The sequence below is a fragment of the Larus michahellis genome, chromosome 19 (genome assembly GCF_964199755.1).
Source record: "Larus michahellis chromosome 19, bLarMic1.1, whole genome shotgun sequence".
Taxonomy (NCBI): domain Eukaryota; kingdom Metazoa; phylum Chordata; class Aves; order Charadriiformes; family Laridae; genus Larus; species Larus michahellis.
Window position 1 is genome coordinate 925052 of NC_133914.1, and position 11785 is coordinate 936836.

An 11785-nucleotide genomic window follows, 5' to 3' on the forward strand; every position below is an offset into this window, starting at 1 on the left:
CGCTCCAACACCTCAATGTCCCTCCTGTAGCGAGGGGCCCAAAACTGAACGCAGTACTCGAGGTGGGGCCTCCCCAGTGCCGAGTACAGGGGGATGATCACTTCCCTAGTCCGGCTCACCACACTATTCCTGATACAGGCTAGGATGCTGTTGGCCTTCTTGGCCACCTGGGCACACTGCTGGCTCATATTCAGCCGGCTGTCAACCAACACTCCCAAGTCCTTTTCTGTCGAGCTGCTTTCAAGCCACTCTGCCCCAATCCTGTAGCGCTGCATGGGGTGTATATATATATATGTGTTTGTGAGTAACCAGCAGTGTATGTGTATATATGTGTGTGTGAGTGACCAGCAGTGTATGTGTGTGTATGTGTGTACATATATGTGTGTGTGAGTGACCAGCAGTGTGTGTGTGTGTGTGTATATGTGTGCGCGAGTGACCAGCAGTGTGTGTGTGTGTGTACATATATGTGTGTGAGTGACCAGCAGTGTATGTGTGTGTGTGTGTGTACATATATGTGTGTGAGTGACCAGCAGTGTGTGTGTGTGTGTGTGTGTGTATATGTGTGTGCGCGAGTGACCAGCAGTACGTGTATATTTGTGTGTGCAGGTGCGGACTGTCACCACCAGGTGGCGCCCCACTCCACACCGCGCGTGCCCCCACCCGGGATGGGGGGGACGGGACCCCGGGGGGGGCGCCCCGACCCGGCGTGGGGGGGGGGGGGCGGAAAAAGGAGAGGCGAGGCAATAAATAAATAAAACTTTAAAAAGCAATAATCTCCCCCCAACGGGCCCGCTCAGCTCTGCCGCCCCTCCCGCGACCCCGCTGCGCTGGCACGGCTGGCTGCCGTGGCACTACGGGCTGTGGGGTGGCACTGGGGGCTGTGGGGTGGCACTCCTGGGTGTTTGGGGGGTCCGTGGTGACACACCTGGGATGCAGCGGCACATCTGGCTGGTGGGTGGCTGCGGTGGCACACCTGGGATGCAGTGGCACTAGGGGCTGGAGGGTGGCACTAGGGGCTGTGGGGTGGCTGTGGTGGCACTTCTGGCTGTGGGGTGGCACTAGGGGCTGTGGGGTGGCTGTGGTGGCACTATGGGCTGTGGGTGGCTGTCGTGGCATGCCTGGCTGCGGCGGCACTCCAGGCTGTGGGTGGCTGCAGTGGCACTCCTGGCTTTGGTGACACTCGTGGCCAGCGTGGCCGATGTGGCTGCGCGTGCCCGTGGCGGGTCCCGCGCTGGCCGCCGGAGCTGGCCGCGGGCCAGCGGGGCCGGAAGGCGCACAATGAGCGGGGCCTTATCTCGCCCCACAGCCCTTCCCGCGGCCACGGCTGCGTGTCCCCCCCGCTCAGGATGGGGCAGGAGGGGGGCCAGCAGGGCCACACGTGTCACTCCCCCCAACGCCACGCAGAGCTGGTGAAGCAAGAGACCCTTCAATAAACTTCAGTCAGTTTATTTACAAATAATAAAAAGCAAAATAAATACAAAAAGTCTTAAAAATACAGCCCTGGCGGGGAAAAGGGGCAGGGGGAGCCGGGCTGTGCTGCTGTGTGGTCCCCAATTGTGGCCCCACGGGGACAGGGACAACGTGGGGCTGAGCCCTCCCCGTCCCCACCGTCCCCACGGGGGGGGTGGCAGGGGCCGTAGCACCATAGGGACAGGCAAGGGGGGACGGTAGGGACCCCATCCCCAGTTGGCAACACCCAGCCTCGGGGCAACAGACGAACCTCCCCCCCCGGGCACTGCTGGCTTGTTTCACCCCCCCAGGGCTGGGGGGCTGCGTGGGGCGAGGGGAGCAGATATGGGGTGCAGGAGCCACGAGGGTCCCGCTGGGCTGCTCCCCCAGCCCCATGGCCGCCGGCGCTGGGAGGAGGGGGGGTGAAGCTGCCATGGCGGGGGGCAGCTGCCTTTAAAGAGCCCCTGGCTGCCACCGCAGCCCAGCCGAGCCTGGGGCGGGGGGATTAGTGGGTAAATCCCACGGGATGAGGGACGGGCCCCCCCGGGACACCCCCGTCCACACGCGCCACTGCACCCAGCCGCCGCGTCAGCACAGCGGGGACACACGGCCCCCGGGGAGGGGGACCCAGGCGACAGTCCCATCCCCCTGCCCGGGTGCCCCCAGGAGGGGACGGAGGGGCTGCGGTGCTGGGCAGGGCCATCGTGGGGGACAAGGACATCTGCGGGGCTGGGGAGCCCCGGCGTGGTGGGGGGGGGGGGCTGTGGCAGCGAGGCGCTCACTTGTGGGGCATGTCCTCCATGCTGACGCGGCCCCAGACGCCCACCACGAAGGTCTCCACCTCGCACTCGTTGACGCCGCGGGCGATGCGGAAATGGCCGCCCTCGCCCCACGCCGTGCCCCAGGAGTTGGCCGCGGTCTGCGGAGGGGACAGGGGACACGGCTCAGCACCGGGTGACCCAGCTGAAAACCGCCCCCCACCACCACCCCATCCCTGGGCTGGATCCCACCCTGGGCACAGGAAAGCAGCGCTTCCACCCCCCCACCCCCCCTCAATGACTTGAGCCCCAACGAACTCGTGACACCCGCCGACACTCACCCAGTACTTTTGGGTCTGGCCGTCAGGCAGCTGCTCTTCTCCCCACCTGCGGTGGAAGGGCAGGGCAGTGAGCGGGGGGGTCCCGGGGCACCCCCTCGGGCTGCACCCCGTTCTGCGGGCATCACCCCAGCGTGCATGGCGGTAGGGGGGTGCTGCGTTGACCCCCGCGCGTTTCCTGGCCAGGCCGAGGAATTTACGTCCGCTCCCGAAATACAGGCAGGTATATTTAGCCACGGGGAGGAGGAAGGAAGCCACCGGCACAGCGCAGCCGGCCCCGCTCCCCTCCTCGGGCTCTGCACCTCCAACCTGCCCCTCGCCGGGGGGGGGGGCTGAGCACTGCACGCTCGTGTCACTTGTGGCCACAGCCCCCACGCAAACATTTTCTGCCCCGGCAGGGCTCCCCCGCTTGGCGTCCTGCACCCTCTGTTGTCCCCCCCCTCCCCGGCTTCCTCTCCCTGCCCAGAGGAAGGGGACGCCTTTCCTCCCTCGAATAAAACATTTCTCCTGCCCAGAGCGGGGCTCTCCGTACCCCCACGCCCCCAACGCCACCCCCCACCTACCCGGTGATTTTGACCGAGTGGGTCCCGTGTCTCTGGTGCTTCGGCCCCTTCCCTTCGGCCACGGGCGTGTGCCGATAGATCCCGCTCTTGTACATGAAGAAATCCTCGTGCACCTCCAGGATGGCTGCGGGCAGGGGGAGAGGGGCTGGGGACGCTGCGGGGGACCGAGCTCACGGGTCCCCCCAGGGTGGAGGATACGGGCACCGGGGACACAGGGCATCGCCCGGGCGGAGGGAAGGCGGCAGCCGGATCCTCCCCCAGGCGATGTGACAAGAACTCGGAGGAGGATTAAAAAAAATTGAAGTAAACCAAAACCAACTGCCGAGACGGGGATTAAATCTCCGGAGTTAATGAGCAACAAGTGCCCGGGGGGGGTGGGCAGCGTGACGGGCACCCTGGGGCCCGGGGGAGCACGACGCTGCCCGGGCAGCGGATAAACATTAATCGGGGAGAGCAGCCGAGGGGGGGGTCCTGCTCCCACCCCGTCCCCCCCAGCCGTTGCAGCAGCTGGCTTCAGGGGTGCCCAGGCCGCTCCCTACCTTGCACGGGGCCGTTCTCCAGCAGCTCCTTCATGATCTCCTTCTCCTGCAAGCACAGAGCCGGCTGGGACCGGGACCGGGACCCCCGGCACCGCCCTCCCCACCCCCCCAGGACGAAGGGGTTTCGGCACCCAGGGGTGGGTGCTGTGGAGATGCCAGGTGGAGGAGCAGCTCCCCTGGGGGTTCGGCGGCAGGTTGTGGTTGTGGTTTTTTTTCCCCCAGCTTCATTTCCAAACTTGGCTTTCCCAGGCAAAACCACCCCAAGCCGAGCCCCTTCCCGCTCCCCACACCAAACGGCTCCTGCGTCGCCCACGCCGGCGGCTCTGCCCGGCCCGGCCCCGTCCCACGGGCACTCACACTGGAGGAGAGGCGGTAGGCGGGGGTGGACTGGTAGATCTCGTTGGCGTGGGTCTGGGGGTTGGGGCAACGCGCCGTGGCTTGCCGCTTGCCCCTGCCCGCGGAGCGGCTGTGCATCATGCAGGGCTGTGCCGCTGGCTGGCTCTCCTGGCTGGTGAAGGGGTAGCACTCGTCCGTCACCACCCTGGGCAGAGGGACAAGGACATGAGGAGGGGAAGGACCACCTGGCGCCAGCCCCGCTCCCATCCCCATCCCCAAACCCCGCTCTCCAGCCCCACTTGGTCCCCACATCCCTGGGGACGGGATGCGCACAGGGCACCGAGGTGACGATCCCGGGCTGTCCCCAGGTAACCAGAGCCCTTACCCCACCCCAGCCTTTGCCCCCCGCCATCTCGTCCCCACTCACCCTCGCCTGCGGAGGTACCACCAGGCACCGTCCAGCCGGCCCCCGCTGCAGCCCCGCTGGTTGCGGGTGTCGCAGGAGAGGAGGTTTTGGGGTGACAGGGCAGGTGTCATGTGTCCCATGGAGTGGATGGAGATGCGGTCCGAGGCGACAGCTGGGAGCGAGCAGGGGGTCAGGGAGCGGGGGCTGCTCCCCCGGGTCCTGCCCCCTTCCCCAGCCCCATGGCGGCAGGTTTAGTCCCTGTCCCCACCGGCCACCCCGTCCCGTCCCGTCTCACCCGCCGTGGAGAAGGCCCAGGAACCGGCGCAGTTGCCCTGGTCCAGGGGCTCGTGGATCATCCCGGGCCACTTGGCGGCTGCGTCAAAGTGGCGGGGCAGCACCTCGTTGGAGTCCATGTTCATCTGCGGCGGCAGAGCCGAGGCATGAGGGGTGCTCGGCACACGGGGATCCCCCCGGGCTCCTTCCCCCCGCCCGCAGCAGCCCATCCCCAGCAGCTCCCGGGGCATCCTCGGTCCCCAGGCAGCGTTAGCATCCCCCAGCCCCAGTGCAGGACCCCCAGGATGGGGACGCCCGTAGCCCTGGCTGCGCGTGACCAGGATTTGGGCGTCCCCTTGTCACAGAGGAGTGAGATCCCTCAACACTCCCGAAATTTGGGATCCTCAGCTCTGGCATTCCTGCACAGACGGCACCAAGTGCGGGGTCTCGGACCCCAGGGCACTGCCGGGTGCCTTGCGTCCCTCATTGTGGCCTCTGGCCGGCTCTCGCCCAGCCACTGACTCACGCCCAGCCTTTCCGCTCCGGGGGGGACACGGTGCCCCGGCCGCGCACAGCTCAGCCTTCCTGGGGAGGACGCGGCTGCGGCACCCGCCTTATCCTAGCGCAGGAAGCGCCACTAAAATTAAACCTCGCCAGGAGTCAAGGCCACGGCGCTGGGCGTGCACCGCACGCGACGCTCGCTGCCCGCCAGCACCCATGGGATCCCCGGCCGCCACCCCCACCCCGAATGGGGAGGAGGGGTTAGGGTGCAGGCACCCCGCTGGCAACGCGCTGGCGGCTCTGCCGACTCAGCAGCTGCGGGGCCGGCTTTCCGATGGGAAACCGCCACGGAGGAGCGGGGTCTAAAACAACACTGGAAGCCCGGGGATTGTCAGGGGGAATTTGCTGAGCTGCTGTCTCCAAACACAAGGGCTGCCTGCAGCACCCACCCTTCCCTGCCTCCCCGGGGGTGCAGAGCCCCTTCCCAGGGACGGGGACACTGCGGGGCCATCACTAGCCAAAGGGGATGGCGAATCATTGGGTCAAGCCATGGGACGGGGAGGCTCAACCCTTGGCGTGCCTCAGTTTCCCCCTTGCATCCGCGGTGACTCACGTGCATCTCGTTCATGTTCATGACGGTGGGAGAGGGTCGGAAGGTGCCCAGGCGGTGCCGGATCCCGTCCTCCAGCGTCATGCCCCAAAACTGGCTGTAGTTGGCGGCTCTCCAGCTGCACGGGAGGAGGGGGCACGGGTCAGGGGTGCCCCGAAAAGCACCGAGGGGTGAAGTATCCCTCCCCCATCCTCCCGGTGCCCGCTCCTTACCCGTAATTGCCCCTGTTGACAGCGTCGATCAGCTCCCCGTCCATCAGGCAGGCATGGTCCTCGCACTGCCACTGCCCGCCGGGGCCGCAGGTGCTGCGGGGGGGGGACGGCACCAGAAGGGACAGTCAGCCAGGGAGGGACAGTGTCCCCTGTCCCCCCACAGCCAGGGACCCGCTGCCCTTGTGGGCAGCCAGCGAGGGGCCGGGGCTGCTTCTGCACCGTGGTCTGGGGGACAGGCTGCGGCTCAGCTCCTTGGGACGGGGTGAAGCCAGGCCAGGAGCCGGCGGGCAGCCCTCTGCGTGGCCCTGGGGGCTGTCCCCCCCGGCCCCGGTCCCTGCAGGAGCCCGGAGGGCAGACAGAGCATGGGACAGAAAATCAGCTGAAAAGCAGCCAGGCCTGCAGACATCAGAGCAGGACTTGGACGCCAGCCCGGGGAGGGGATTCGGGGCTGGCTGTCCCCCCCCTGGGGTGAGCCGCTCCGGCCACGTTAGCCAGGAGCCCTGTGGCACCCATGGGAGACCCGGAGGAGGGGGTGGCTGGGGGGGATGTGCCGGGTCCGGGTCTCCCTGGGGAGCCCTGGGCTGTGCTCCCCCCGCACGGCGAGCAATGCTTGGCATGTTCCCTCCCGCCGCCCGCCCAGCTCCCGCCACGCTCTTCCCTTTTAAGGAACCCTGCGAGGCCAGAGCCGTGTCCCGCCAGCGCGGCCCCCATCCCGCCCATGGCACCTGCACCCCCGGCACTCGCCCCGTCCCCATCCCCACGCGCTGCCGACCCCGCATCTGGCTGTTAACTGCTCGGGGGGTCCCGCGGGTGCAGCCAGCTGGGTGCCCACAGCAGCTCCCGCCGCTGCACCCATTTGCCCCCCAGACTCCGTGGGAGCCGGGCAGGGATGAGGTTCGGGGTGAAGGGCTGCCGGAATCACGGGTCTCCGGGCGCCAAGTGCGGGGGAGGAGGGTTTTGGCAGAAGAGCCTTGGCCCCCGAGGGCCAGCACTGTTGGGAAGGGATGCTTTCCCAGTAACAGGGACCAGTCATCTGAGTGCACGGCTGGGGGACATCAATGTCCCCCCGGGGCTTGGGGACAGCCACATGGCTCCGCGCTGCAGTCCTAGAGAAATGCCAGGCACCATCGAGGCTTTGGGGGTGGGGGGGTCGGGCTGGCTTTTCACCTCCAGCTCCAGCGCACACGCCTGCACACACATGCACACACACGTGCTCATGCCCTCGCACACGCCCCAGACGGAGCCTTTGATTTCTCTTATCTGCCAGCCAGCCCTGCTGTGTTTATTCCTTGTCTACGGGCAGATCTGTGCCCGCAGGTTCCCCAGTCCCCCCCACCTCCAGGATGCCATTAATACCACTGCAGCCGTTTGCAGATAAGCCCCGCGCTGCTCGCTAACGCACCCAGCGAGCTCCTGGCGCGCACCGCAGACGGGCTGCGCGCACCCCAGCCGTCTGCGCGGACGGGCTCCGGCCGCCTGGCACGGAGCCGTGGCGGCTGCCAGCAGCAGACACGTCCCGTCAGGCTCGGGCAAGCTGGGCTTGGACTGGCGTGGCCAAAAAAACCCCGGCAGCAGCAGGCCCGCGCCGGCAGCCCGCAGCCAGCCCGGCGGAGCGAGCGGCTCCCACAAAGGCATGCGTCGAAACTTGGGAGCGGCTCAAGGCCCCGGGCTCCGAATATGCCAGAGCAAAGGCATTTGGCAGCGCCCCCCTCCCCCCTTCCCCCCGCCACCCAGCTCGGGCCCCCTGCTCTGGCTGCCGGGCAGCCCCCGGTGCCCACAGGCTTCCCAACGCCCTCGTGTGCCGGCGCCAAGCCGGCGGTGTCCGCATGGCAGCAAAAGCATGGAGGCACTCACCACAGGTTGCAGTTCTCCCGGTACGTGGCTCCGGTGGGGAAGTTGCGGCCGGCGCGGGCACAGCCTGGATGGGAAAGGGGAGAGCCCTGGTGAGTGCCTGGGTGCATTGGGGGTCCCACCCGCACCCCCATGGCTCCAGAGAGGGGAATACCAGGGGCAAATAAATAAATCCTTAAAGCCAGGCGGTTGCCCAGCTGCACCTCGGCACCTCTAGCCCTGCGATGGGGAGCAGCTCGTGCCCCACGGCGCGGGGTGGCTCAGTGCCGGGAGGGTTAAACGTGGGGCTGCCAAGCAGAGCGGGCCTCGCACGCATGGCCTGGCGGGACGGGGATAAAGGGGCCAGTTGTACCCGGGAGCTGGCTCTGCTCTCCAGGGACTTCTTAGAGAGCCTTGTGCTGCGGGCTGCCCGTGCCCCCTGCTCGCCCCCATCCTCCCCAGCTGCCGGGGGGGTTAACTCAGGGCCAGCATCTGCCTGCCCCAGACATGACCGGAGAAGCCGGGATGGAGCACCATCCACCCCAGCTCTGCCCCACAGGTACGCGCCGCTGGAGCTGCCCCTCTGCCGTGGGGAGGCGCAGGGGACGGGCTGCGGGGCCGCAGGCGGCTCCCAGCCCCGTTTCAAGGAGCCTGGCCCCCACCCAGACCCTTTGCCCGAGTTTCCACAGCCCCGAGGGGTCCAGAGCGGCTCTGTAGCGAGGGCAGGGCTGTCGGGTGCCGTGTCCGGCTGCATCCATTACCCGGAGGGGCACTAGTGGCACCCACAGCACATTGGGCACCCCCCGACCCCTGCCCGGCTGGGCGGGGGGCTGCCTCACCTGGGGCTTTGGGGAAGGGGGCCGGGATGCCCAGGCAGTACTCCCAGAAGTCGGGGCAGCAGTCGGAGATGGTGCGGTTGCAGAAGAGGTCGCAGTAGCAGAGGGTGTCGTGGTAGGGCACAGTGCAGCCGTCGTCGCGGCCGTGGCAGCAGACGTCCCCTCGCTGGCAGTAGGACCCACCGGCATCGTAGACCCCGTGCTCGTACAAGCCGGGGGCCAGCTCCCGGCGGGTGCGTACCCGAGAAGCCCGGGCCGCCTGGGCCAGCAGCCAGAGGCAGAGCAGGGCCCGCAGCAGGCGCATGTTGCCGGCAATCTCCCCTGACCTGCAGCCGCTGCGGAGGGAGGGCAGTAAGCGGACGGGGGGCAGCCGGGGGTCCCAGGGCAAGCTCCTCACCCTCCGCCAGCCCCATCCCACCCCGGCCAGCCCCCAGCACGCCGAGCCCCCTCCCGGGACACCTGGCCCCCTCCCTGTCCTCCCCCGGGACGCTCAAAGTCTTCAGGTTCCTTAACTCCCCTTGCCCCGACCCCGGCTGCGGGGAACCGCAGCACGACGCCCCAAAGCACCGGTTCCCCCCTGGCTGCCCACTCCCCGGGCACCCACACCTTAACCCCCCACTCCACAAGCAAAACCCCAGCGGGACGGGGCTCCCCAGGGCACCCGGGGGGGCTGCCCGGGCCCCCGCCCCGGCGCCGGTCCCAGCCCCGCTCCCCGCCGCCGCGGAGGCGCGGGCGGTGCGATGAGCTCTCAGTTCTCAGCCCCTGGGGTCGGGGAGGACGCTGGGGACCCCGGGAGTGGGGCGAGGGGGGGGCCTGTTCGGGGAACCCCCGGGGCACGACCCCTTCCCGTCCCCGCTGCCCCGTACCTGCCGCGCCCGCCGCTCCGCGCCGCCGCCGAGCGCCTCCTCCGCTCCCGCCGCTCCTTATAGCCGCGCCCCGGCCGGGGGGGCGCGGGGAGGTGCCGGGGGCAGCCGCGCTCCGGCCGGGCGGAGCGGAGCCCAGCGGGGCGGGGGTCGGCACCGGGGCTCCCTCGGGGCGGGCGGGCGGGCGGGCGGGAGGGAGGGAGACCCGTGGTCCCGCCGTCCCGGGGCTCCCTGGCGGCACCGCCTCCCCCCTGGGGCCGGGGATCCCTCCGGCTCCCCGAGCCCCCCCACCCTGTGGCCGCGCAAACTGGGGGGGCTCGGCAGCCCTGCCAGCACCCCCCGCTCCATCCAGGGGGTTCCCGCTGCTGCCCGGGGCAGGGTGTGGGGAAGGGAGGAGAGGAAGAGGGGGGGAGCTGCATGACTCCCCCCTCCCAGAACCCCAGCTGCAGTGTGGGGAGCTGGATGCGAGGCAGAGACATCCCATCACAGCCCAGGAAGCGGAGCCACGGTCACTTGGAGTCGGCCCCGTGTCCCCGCTGCCAGCGCCAGTGTCCAACAGGTGCTCGGGACCCGGGGAAGGGGGGGGTTTCGGCTGCCCCGCAGGCTCCGGTCCCCCCCCGCAGCACCCATACTCGCTGTGGGGCTTCGGATGCCCATCCCGGCGCTCCTGCCTGCCTCCGGCCCACGAGGAGCATCTCCCGGCGGCTGCCAAAGGATTCCTCGAAGATGCCTCATGGCAGCCAGGACGGGAGGCACCACGGGCGGTGGGGGGAGAGCGGGGTTCCGCGGGCGGCCGTGGCAGCCGGGACAGGGGCTGAGCCCAGGCTAACGGGCTGGAGGGCTCCTGGCTCTGCAGGGAGGATGCTGTGGCCAGTCAGGGCTTACACCCCAGATGCCCATGCACGGGGAGCACTGCAACCCAGCGGGTGCAAGGGCTGCCGGCCCCCCCAAGACCCCAGGATGCTCTGGGTGCCCAAACAAGGGTCCTGCAAGAGCCCCATCCGCTGGGACCCCCACGCGGCCGCTCAGCCAGCGCTCTCGGAGGGGCCTTTTCCTGCAAGTGCGGCCTTGGACGGAGCGCGCCGAGCCGGAGGGCTGCTCAGCGCCTCAGGAAGGAACTGGGTCCGGCCCGGAGTCCAACTGTCTCCAACCACACGTACTTTCTCCATGACTGGACTGACAGGAATCCAGAGTGAGTCACAAATTCCCCAAGACCCTCAGGGGACAAAGCAAAGCCACTGGTGAAAAGGACATCCCCGGCTTCTGCTCCTGGTCCTTGTGCTCCTGCCGGGCAGCTCCCTGGCAGCGGCTGAGGATGCCGTGGGGCGCTGACGGCAGAGATGGCCCCTTCCCGTTCCTGCCGCAGCCCCTGCCCCCCCCGGCTGATAAGGGCTCATGTGCAGAGGCGGGAGCAGCGATAGCCCAAGCGCTTGCAAGCCCCCCCCCCACCCCCTTCCTCGGCCGTGCTCGGTGCCAAGCGTCGCTCTTGGCGGAACGCGGCGTGCCGGCACTGCGGGGTCACGGCTCGCTGGCATTTCCCCCCCGGCGTGTCCCTGCTGGCCAGGCCCGTCCCCGTGCCGGGGAGCGTCAGTCTCTCTCATACGTCGGGGAGACAAGGTGGAGCGGGGCAAAGTCCAGACAGGGCACCTTGGGCCCACGTGTCCACGGGAAGCAGAGGCGAGTGCCGCGGGCTGGCACACACGCCTGCCCTGCCCTCGCCGCCTGCAGCTGCTCTGGGGGAGGGAGAAGGTAGGTCCCAGCACCCAGGCCCCACTGCATGGAGTCGTACAGAGAGCCCAGACCCGGGTGGGTCATTCCCGGATGCCCCCCGGCACAGCAGGGACATGCGCGGTGCTGCTGTGCCCACGGGGTGCAGGGTGAGCACCCCCCAGCCATGCACAACCCCGTGGCCGGGTGAAGACCCCGCTGTTGCAGTGATGCATCCCTCCAAATCCACCCAGGAAAGCCACTCCGCCGGCCGGGGAGGCCGGGCAGAGGTCGGGGCAGTGCCCCCTGGCTCACAGCAGGGCAGGGAGGTGCTGGCCCCCGCGGTGCTCGGCACAGCCCAGCGCTCCGGGATCAGCCAGGAATGGGGTTGTTGGCAAGAAGCAGCCAGGAAAGGCAGGGACTGACCTGCGGCGAGCCCCGGCTTCCTCCCCAGCCAGCGCCAGGGCAGGGGGGGGACACAGAAAGGGGCCACCCCCGGCCCCCCCGCCATTCGCAGGCTGGGGGACACATTGTCCCTGTGGGGTGACACAACATGGGGATGGG

General features: G+C 68.8%; 1 protein-coding gene across 1 annotated transcript; it reads right to left on the bottom strand.

Annotated features, from left to right (window-relative positions):
• Positions 1–1430: 1430 nt before the first annotated feature.
• TINAGL1 (tubulointerstitial nephritis antigen like 1) lies at positions 1431–9576 on the bottom strand. The gene is made up of 12 exons (XM_074563189.1): positions 9518–9576; positions 8655–8986; positions 7840–7903; positions 5986–6078; positions 5777–5891; positions 4685–4808; positions 4411–4561; positions 4005–4188; positions 3648–3693; positions 3109–3232; positions 2549–2594; positions 1431–2368 (listed from the first exon to the last, which is right to left on the bottom strand). Exons 2-12 carry the CDS (start codon positions 8953–8955, stop codon positions 2228–2230), a joined length of 1389 nt encoding a protein of 462 aa, XP_074419290.1. The 5' UTR covers positions 8956–8986; positions 9518–9576; the 3' UTR covers positions 1431–2227.
• Between the last annotated feature and the right edge of the window lie 2209 nt (positions 9577–11785).